General features: G+C 50.4%; 1 protein-coding gene across 1 annotated transcript; it reads left to right on the forward strand.

Annotated features, from left to right (window-relative positions):
* The first annotated feature begins 6,196 nt into the window (after positions 1–6,196).
* Positions 6,197–9,789, forward strand: ATP6V1G1 (ATPase H+ transporting V1 subunit G1). The gene is made up of 3 exons (XM_064393952.1): positions 6,197–6,358; positions 8,101–8,201; positions 9,052–9,789. The coding sequence occupies exons 1-3, from the start codon at positions 6,277–6,279 to the stop codon at positions 9,223–9,225; spliced, it is 357 nt and encodes a 118-aa protein (XP_064250022.1). The 5' UTR covers positions 6,197–6,276; the 3' UTR covers positions 9,226–9,789.

Below are 9,789 nucleotides of genomic sequence, written 5' to 3' on the forward strand. Positions count from 1 at the left end.
TCAGGGAATCTGCCCCAATGCAAGGAACAATTCAGTTCCCTGGCTGTGAGCAGGGCCCATCCTGGGGCTCACTCAGTGTTTCCTGCCTGGATCAGGAGCTGGGAGCAGATGACTCAGCTCACGTGCAGGAGTTATTCACTTGTGCCTCCATGGAAATGACAGTCCACGTTCCAGCTGTGGATTTTGTGGGGTGGATTTGGGTATCTGGTGCTTCAGTGTCCTTCAAACATTGCAGCTCTGTTGGATCCCTGTTCCTGTGGGGGGAAGGCAGCTGGACCAAGTGGACTTTTAGCAGTAGCCCTTCTGCATCCCAGGGGCTGTGTAGGGAAAACTGCAGGAACAAGTCCAGGGAGCTCAGGGCTCTGGGGTGCAGGGGGAGCAGGCCATCACTCAGCTGCTGGATGCTGAAGTAGCCACACTCCTTCCCATGTCCTTCATGCCCAGAGCAGCCACATCTTGTCCTGGCTCCAGGCCCTGCAAAGTCATTCCCAAAGTCTTCTGGAAAGAACTGGTCAGCAAGCAGAGGTGGGAAGGGGCAGAAAACGAAGTCACATTACTTGTGTCTGTATCTTAGAGCTGTAAAATCCAGCAGCCTTCTTCTCCTTTGCCTTCTGCATTCCCAAAATAATTTAATCATATTTTGGTTGGCTTTTTCCTAGGTATTGCTATGTTCTGGGGGAGTTACGGTCCTGTAGAGAAACTCATGGCTTTGCAATGCAAAAAAACCCCAGGCTACTTGCATGTGTGAGATGATTTATTGTTCTTGATAATCAATTTTTTACTGCAGCTGTTTCAGGTTAATCCCGCTATTAATATCCTGAAACCAGTGAAGTGCAATCCCATTACACAGAGCCCAAACTCTGCTCCTGAGCCCGTGGCACAGTCAGGCAGATCATTGCAGCTCCTGCTCCAGCAGCTCTGAAACTCAGTGACCAAGTGGCCCTGGGCTGCTTTGGTGGTGGCCACTTGCTGGGGAACTCATCCTGCCAGCGTGAGGCTCGATGCCAGGCAGAGCATGAAGCTGCTGGATGAGGGAGTGGAAAAATAGATTGATTTTATTTTTCCCTGCAGCTGAGAGCTGTCTGGCAAATCGCAATGGAAATCAAGCAGGATGGAGCAGGGGTTTGATCTGGGGAGGGGAGAGCAGTGGGAGAACCAAGGGGTAATTCAGGTAAACAGAGTGGACTTGATTTTGTAATTAGCTGGGTAATTAAGAGTCCGAACTGGGCAGCAGCCTTTGGGTTGGTTTTGACAAAATCAGGACCATGAGAGGGTCGTGCTGCCTGTGGGTTTATTTTTGGCTTTTTCCCATAGTCCTGCAGGAGTGGATGGGGACAGCGAGCACAGGGATGTAGAGCTTGGATTTTCAAAGGCATTAAGGCTAAATATAGACATTGGTTATTAAGATTTTTCTGTGAATGTTGTAAACAAATTAGTTCCACTAGGTAGCTATCTGCATGCCTAGGTGCTTATGTACCTCTGCAAAACCTTCCTGGAGGAGCTATTTGTTGTTTGGCTTCAGTCTCCAAACTTCCTGAGCTGGGAGCAAGGGAAGTTCACCTTCCCGGGGTAATTCTGAGTGTTTGGTTGAACTTGTGAAGAGTCTATCACTCCACTGCTTTATGGAGAAAAATCTGCTTCATTTAGCAGGCAGGAGCCCTGCAGCTGAGTGATGTGAACAGTCCCACGAGGAAGCTGCACACCAGCAGCTCTTGTTCTACATCTCCTCAGGCCCCAGAGGCCGCAGGGATATTTGCTGGAGCTCCAGACATTGTCACTTCCCAGCATCACTTTTGTTTGAACAAGAGGTGGAGAAGGATCCCCCTGCACCCGCAGCTCCATCCCTCGTGGCCTAGAAATTCATCAGCTGCTCGAGGCTGCTTGGCATCACTGCTGCAGTGTTTTGTTATTGTCACACATTTCCATTTCTCCCGAGCTTATGATAAGCATCCAAATTAAACTGCAGCCTCTGATGTTTTTGATATTTCCAGGCAATATTGATAATGAAGCTTGTGCTGTGCCGTGTCATTTACTCAAAGAGCTCCGAGCACCAAACAATCTCCGTACGCAGGGATTGTCTCATCCATCACTGGAAGTCAGTGTGCCTGTACCACGGTGCACAATGACATTACTCAGTGATTTGGGGCAGAGAAAGTGGAACTGAGAAGCCAAAAGATCTTTTATGGTGGGGAAAAAACCCAAGATTTTCCGTGTGTTTCTTCCCCGTGGAGTGGGAGTAACATTCTCGTGAAGAACTGGAAGAAGAAACTTTGGTGCTGCCCATTACAGGAGATGCTATTTATTGCTGTATTTACTCCAGGAGCTGCTTTGCTTTGCTGTCACATCCAAAAATCCTGGTGCAAACAGTCTGTGGTGGGTCCATGAGGGCCCTCCCAGGATGTTCCCGAGGGAGGAATCCCAGTGGATGGGACACACGGATGCCCCGTGGGGAACACTCAGTCTCGTGACCATTTATCTTCCCAGCCACGTCCTTTGCAAAGGACACCTGACCTCTGATTAAGGGTGGAGGCCAGGAGATGTCAGGGAAACAGGAATGGAGATTTCCTTTGGTGGATAAGGAATTAATAAGGCTGCTGACACTTCATGCTGACAGAAGAACATATAAACAAGGCTGGCCCTTACAAAACATCCTGATTTGTATGAAACTGAGCCTGGTGGGTGATGTAAGGCACTGGCACAGCCAAGCATCACCCCAAAGCAGCTCTCTTATCCCAAAGGAGGATAACAGGGGATGACACAGAAATATGGCTTCTTAAACTGCTTTTAAAAAAATCAATTCTTACAATATCAATGTAAGTCCATTCTGGTGTAATTCCATCACTGCAATTGGGTTACTCTGGGCTTTAAATCGTCCTTGATCACAGAGCAACTCCAGATGATAAATGGAGTTTTCTTTCTCATTTTGGGATATTTGGGCCAAATTCTTGGCACAGGTCAGGTACAGAAGTGGCACCAACTTGTGCATTACAGGGTTTAATTGATTTTTCTATGTAAATTCTAGTGCTACACCATACTTTGGTTTTTAATACTCTGTTTATAAATGAAAAATTAATCCAAAATATGAATGCTAGTTAATAATAATTCACTGACCATATTTTAATAACCAACCAATGATGTTTTATCAACATCCAGCAGCTGCATCACCTCAGTGCATTTCTGTGAATGAATTAAACCTCAGAAGAGAGAGATCAGCTCAGTTCCCAGGGGCGAACACAAAACCTCTTTGAAAGAGCAGACAATTGCACGGCATAACAGTTTAACTTGGGGAATGGAGAATAATAACAGATCCAATTGAAAGTGCAAGGGAATTTAGAGAGGAAAAATGTAATTACCTGCTCTGGAAAGGGGCCAGACACTGTTTAAAATCTCGTTCTTCCCAAATATGTCTGGGAATCCTTAATGACAACAGGATCATGAGACAGGGCATGTGTTGCAAAAAAGAAAAGTAAAAACCAGCTGTATTTTTTTTCCCTTGATTCTAGAAATATACAAAGCCCTAGAAATACCTGCTGATATTTCAGGAACCTGTGTGACACATGCTTGGAGTTGTGACTCAGTGTAGAACAAAAGAAGAGTGAGGAGAGATGCCTCTCTAAAATAAAAGTAAATATTTAATGCTTGCAGGAAAATAAAAAAGCTTTCGGAAAAAGAATAAAAATTAACTAAGAGATGTGTTTAATTTAATTTTCATTATTGTGATCTGTGGAAACAGCTAAAAGAAAAAGAAAAACCTTTCATCTGTTTATTTTAATAATTTGTTTTCCCATCCTAGAGAGCAGGACCAGCCTCAGCCTCCTATAAATATCCTTCCTTCAGTCTCTGTTGAATGTGAGGTGCATGGAATTTAGGATTGATGAAGTTTATCATCCTCAGATGTCTTTTGCCCAGTGCTGGACAAATAAAGAGATGCCAATGTCAGTGTCAGCAAGAGCTGTGTCCTCTAATAGCAAGTGACAAGCTCATGTTCCCTGAGTCTGAGGGAATAAAAGCCAAGCTCAGAAGTGCTCCTGATGCTAATTAATTATCAACCAATTTCTGGTAAGATTCAAGTGGTTCAAGTTTTTATTTATACCTGTGCAAGACTGAGGATGGGAAATGATGGGTGTTGATTAATTTTTGTTTTTGCAACCAGCAAGAAGCGATTTTTTCAAATGTTAAGTGAATGGGGAAGTTGTTCCAACAGCTTTTGGATTCACATGTGTTTCATGTGACACACACCATGAGGTTTCAATTAGCTTTTGGGCAATTGTAAACAAGAAAGCAACATAACCCATCAAAAGATTGTTTTAAATATGAACTGTTATTGTCTCATTTGTTAACTATCAAAATGAAATAGCTAAAAATTCATAATTTTTTTTTTTAAGCAATCTAAAGCTGGAGGGATTTTTGTCTGAAAATTTAGTGTGATCAGCGCCAAAGTATTTCAGGGAACAAAAAAGGGCAGTGTTCTCATTATCACCTTACAGACAGGAGCTGTGAGTGTGAAAATCACCATCACCCAAGAGAAAAACAACACCCCAGCGCTGCCTGTGATTTCAGGGCAGAGCCAGACCCCTTCAGACCCCTTTGCTCCAAACCCTGTTTGATCCCTGCATCCCCTTCAGAGCATCCTGCTCTGGGGTCACCTCTGGGTTCAGCTCAAGTGATTTAATTAACAGAGAACATTCCTGAAAACACGGGAGCAGCTAATGAGCGTGGTGGGTTGTAGATGGGACTGGGGCTCAGGGGCATCGTCTGAGGGCCGTGGGGGTCAGAGGCAGAGTTTAATGATTTTGTGGCCTTGGTGTGAGGTGGGAGGAGGGCAGGGGCTCCTGGGGCTTGGGGTCAGAGGAGGAGAATCTCATTTCTGGGCTGTTGCTGCTGTAAAGGATCCTGGATCTGCCTCAGATGACCCCACCAGGGTTTTTTTGGCTGTGACATATTTTGGAATAGAGACAGCATGTCAGGGTGGCTTGGAAGTAAATGAGGCCCCTTCCAGCCCAAACCATTCTATGATTTCCTGTGACAACCAGCACAGCACCTGAGCGTGTTCCCTTGCTGGAGCTGCCCCGTCTGTGACAGATGATGCAGATTTCCTGGGTTTTCCTTCTGCCAGCACAGCCTGGCTGTGATGCCACAGCTCCCAGTGGCTCCCAGTGCCCCATCCCAGCACCCGAGCCTTCCTCCAAATCCCGGAATTATGGCCTGAACTCTTCTCCCCATCTTTCCTTTTATCTTTCACTGAAGCAAATATCCCCCTGAATGGATGGGCACGCTAAGCCCATTCACTTCACTGCTGAAAGGGCCCAGCTGAAGGTCACCCTGAAAACACTCATAATTCCTATTCAGCACTATAAATATGCATTTGATTCATTGTCTCCTGTCCCTTCCATCACCGGGGATGGAGGAGGCGGACGGCAGCCTCCCAGCAGCGATGAGTCACTGTCCTGGCTCTGAGGCTTCATCAGAGCGATATTATTTGACAATAACTGTAATTTATGCTGCGAAAGTGCCGGGGGAGCTGCGTCCAGGGATTTCAGTGGCCCTGGGGATGTGATGGACGAGGGTTGGGCAGGATGGGGTTGTTCAAGGGACACTTGGCTCTTTGGGACCCCCTGGCCAAGGATGTCCAGGATGGCTGTAAAGCTCTCAGGGCACCAGTGGCTCTGTGCTGGTGGTGACACCACGATGGGATGACACCTTGGGGGACACTTGGCTCTCTGGGAGCCCCTGGCCAAGGATGTCCATGATGATAGCAAAGCCCTCAGGGCACCAGTGGCTCTGTGCTGGCTCACAGCAGTGGGGAGCAGATGCCACAGCCCAGGAGGGACCAAAGCCTCCCTGGTGCCCTTGTCACTGCTCATCGGGGGGCTGCCGCAGTTCCAGCGATTAAAAAGCATGAAATAAACAAAGCCAAACCCCACCAGCGCCTGCCTGCAGGGGTTTAAGTGGATTTTGGGCACCCAAAGGGCTCAGGAGCGGGGGGCGGGGAGGCCCGAACCGGCCTTGGCCGGGGGCTCCCCTCACAAACCATGGGGCGGGGCCTGGCGCGATGCGGGCGTGGCCAAGCGCATAGGGGCGGAGCTACTGTGAAGGGGCGTGGTACTAGGCGTGGTCAACCAACGGGGTGGGGCCATGGGCGGGGCTCAGACCGCGCGCTATATACTATCACTATGAGGAGGCGTGGTCGAGGGCGTGGCCGGCGCGGTGTGGGCGTGGCCGTGCCCCGCGTGACGCAGTGACGCTGCGGCGGCCCGGCCGGACGGAGCGGCCGCCATGGCGAGCCAGTCGCAGGGCATCCAGCAGCTGCTGCAGGCCGAGAAACGCGCCGCAGAGAAGGTGGCCGAGGCCCGCAAGAGTGAGTACGGCACGGCACGGCCCCGCCCCGCCAGGCCCCGCCGCGGGCGTGTGGTGGCGGGAGAACCCGGGCCCGGCCCGGTCAGGCCTGGCCCGGTGCGGCCGCCTCAGGCCTTGCGGCCGGCGCTGAGGGCGGGGGGCAGCGGGGGTCCCCAAGCCCTGCCCCGGGGGTCCCCCAGCCCTGCCCCGGGGGTCCCCCAGCCCTGCCCCGGGGGTCCCCCAGCCCTGCCCCGGGGGTCCCCCAGCCTGCCCCGGGATGCTCGGGCTCGGTGGCCCCCAGGAGAGCAGCGCTGGAGGCTCCCCACGGAGGCTCCGTGCGGTGTGAGCGGTCGGAGCGGCACCGGGACCCTCCTGGCAGAGCCCAGCTCCTGACTTTCTGCAGGACTCGGCCTCCATAACCCGGCCGGGGCTGGGGACATGGCTGTGCCTTTCTCTGTCCTGACTTCAGCTGGTGAAAACAGTGTGCTATCGGTAGTTATGAAGCTATTCCTAATGGATCCAAGTTAGCTTCTCCTGTTGTGCAAGAGAAATTCTAATTGTAAAGATCCCCAAAAATCTTTGCAAATCTTTCTGCTTCAAACAAATACATATGGATATCTCTATTTATATACCTGCTTTGGTTTGTAGTTCAACCCCCTGATAATGTTGCAAGAGGCAGATTTTTGGAGTTCTCTACACTGATGATTATCTTGGAGGGGAGAATGTGGTGGAAAGTCCAGGAGGGGAAGTTGAGGCAGTGGCCAGACTCCTCTTGGTTTCACAGCTGGTCTGGTAAAATTTAAGATTTAATGCTCTTTCAGTTGGACTTTTTTTTGGGATCTCACAGAAGCTGCACACTCACGTGGGTTGGGGCAATCCTAAACATGGATACACACTTGGAGAATTTACTGGGGAAGCCTTGCAGAGAGGAACTTGGAGGTTCTGGTGGATGAGGGGCTGGGCATGAGCCTGCAGTGCATTCACAGCCTTTAGGGCCAAACGCATCCTGGGCTGCACTGCAGGGGGATTGTGCCCCTGGGCTCAGGTGAGACCCCACCTGCAGAGCTGCCCCAGCCCTGGCCCAGCACAGGGAGGAGCTGGAGCTGCTGCAGAGATCCAGAGGAGGCACCAGAGCTGCTCCCACAGCTGGAGCCAGGCTGGGAGAGCTGGGGGTGTTCATGTGGAGAGGAGAAGGCTCCAGGGAGGGATCAGAGCCCCTTGCTGGGCCTTAAAGAGGCTTTTGAAAAGGAGAGAGAGGGACTTTTTATATGGAAAGTGCCAGAGGGTAGAGTTAAATGGAATATTGGGAAGGAATTGTTCCCTGGGAGGGTGGGCAGGCCCTGGCACAGGGTGCCCAGAGCAGCTGTGGCTGCCCCTGCATCCCTGGCAGTGCCCAAGGTCAGGCTGGACAGGGCTGGGAGCAGCCTGGGACAGTGGGAGGTGTCCCTGCCATGGCAGGGGTGGGAAGGGATGAACTTTAAGGTTCCTTCAGCCCAAACCAGTCTGGGACTCATGCTGTGAATAAGCCAGGCCTGGCTGTGGCCTGATGTGTCCTCCTGCTCTGCACTGCTCCGTGGTGGGGGCTCGTGGCTCGGTGACCTTGGCCATGCTTTGCTGGGCTCCCCCTGAGATCAGCACACTTGGGGAGGGGGCTTGGTGTGCTCCAGCACAGGGAGCAGCACTGTGGTGATGGCTGAGCTTGAGGATAACATGCTCTCACTGCTTTCTCCTCTTTGTTTGCCTTGCTTTGTGCCGTGGGAGCAGGGAAGAACCGGAGGCTGAAGCAGGCCAAGGAGGAGGCCCAGGCAGAGATCGAGCAGTACCGCCTGCAGCGGGAGAAGGAGTTCAAGGCCAAGGAGGCAGCGGTTGGTGTTCTCCATCTCTCACTTGTTTCTAGTCCCTTTGCCTTCTCCTGGGGCTGCCTTTGCCTGGCAGCACCCTCAGGGTGGAGCGAGTTGCAGCAGCAGCACTTCCCCAAGTGCCTTCCCGTGAGGCACAGCCACGTGTCCCAGAAGAACCCCTGGAAGTGGCTCAGGACGTGGTGTGTTGCATCTCAGCTGGCAGGAAAAGAGCTTAATGAGCTCCTGGGTGCCCCGAGGGGTGACAGCCTCCCTAAAGCTGCTGTGTGTGGCAGTGTCCAAAAGAGACAGCTCATTGCTGCTGTCACAGGCTTGTTCCCTATGGTGCTGACATGGCAGAGTGTCCCTGGTCACCAGGAGGGAAGGCTGAGATTTTTATAAAGGTTCTCCAAGGGTAGCAGCAATGGGATGATGGGAATTGTGCTTAAAGTGACTCCTGGGTGTTACTTTTTTTGCATCCTCTAGTGCAGTTGTGCCCAGGGCTTCCAGCTGTCTGTACAGCAGGACCTTTATTTTGGGCACTCCTTAGAAACTCATGCTCTGAACTGGTGGATAATGGATAAATGGCAGGGAGTTGGAACAAGATGATCTTTAAGGTCCCTTCCAACCCAAAGGCTGGATCTTTAAGGGATCTTTAAGGTCCCTTCCAAACCATTTGATGATTCCATAAAAGAGGCTAAGGATGATATGTGGGCCAGTTTAAGGTGAAATCTGAGCAAAAAATGCAGCAGTACTTTTTTTTTAATATGAACATTAACATTAATCTTCCCTCAACAAAGATTAATGTGTGAGATGGTCCAGAATAACAAAATACAGAGCTTGGCATGGTGATTCCTCTTTCCCTTGCTGTTTGTAGGCCCTTGGCTCCCATGGCAGCTGCACCACTGAAGTGGAGAAGGAGACTCAGGAAAAGATGAGTGTAATCCAGCAGAACTTCCAGAAGAACCGGGAGGTGGTGATGTCCCAGCTGCTGTCCCTGGTGTGTGACATCAAACCCGAGATCCACGTGAATTACCGCATCAATGGCTAGTGCTGGGAGAGGGAGCAGTGTCCTGGCAGTGCTGGGAGAAAAGTCTGAGCTTCAGGTGGAATGTACAGCTCTTAGCCATACCTTACCCGTCCTCCTTGTCCCTGTGTTAAATTATTTCAGTGAGCTCTTGGAGTTCTCTTAGTTTCTCTTTTGACACGGATGCAGAGCTTATTCAAACATGAAGTGGCCATGTCTCAGATCTGTGCTAAGTTATTAAATAAATATTCCAGCTGGCACAGGAATGCTCCCTTTCCATGGTGATAGTATGCAGTGAGAGGCTTCCCTCTGTGACACAGAAAAGGGAGAGAGCTGCTGGCCTGTGTCAGTAATTGTAAAACCTGTGTACCTGTATTCCTGTTGACCAAACTGCATTTCTCAGTGTGTTGTTAAACCTCTGCACAGGGTTTAAACCCTGTAAGAAGAATTCTCTGGCTGTGCAAGTCCTGGCTGATCATTTTCAGGTGCTTGAGTTTCTCTGTATTGAATCCTCTGTATATTCTGCTGTTAGCTTGAGGTACAAATCTGGCACTATGACACCTGAAAGTAAAAACACTTCACTCCAAA

The sequence above is a fragment of the Passer domesticus genome, chromosome 18, assembly GCF_036417665.1.
Source record: "Passer domesticus isolate bPasDom1 chromosome 18, bPasDom1.hap1, whole genome shotgun sequence".
Taxonomy (NCBI): Eukaryota; Metazoa; Chordata; class Aves; order Passeriformes; family Passeridae; genus Passer; species Passer domesticus.

Bases quoted from the DNA above. Each gene is read 5' to 3' on its own strand.
- ATP6V1G1 (XM_064393952.1), top strand. From the start codon at position 6,277: ATGGCGAGCCAGTCGCAGGGCATCCAGCAGCTGCTGCAGGCCGAGAAA. The intron at 6,359-8,100 runs GTGAGTACGGCA...CCGTGGGAGCAG, and splicing joins GGTGGCCGAGGCCCGCAAGA to GGAAGAACCGGAGGCTGAAG. The intron at 8,202-9,051 runs GTTGGTGTTCTC...TGCTGTTTGTAG, and splicing joins TCAAGGCCAAGGAGGCAGCG to GCCCTTGGCTCCCATGGCAG.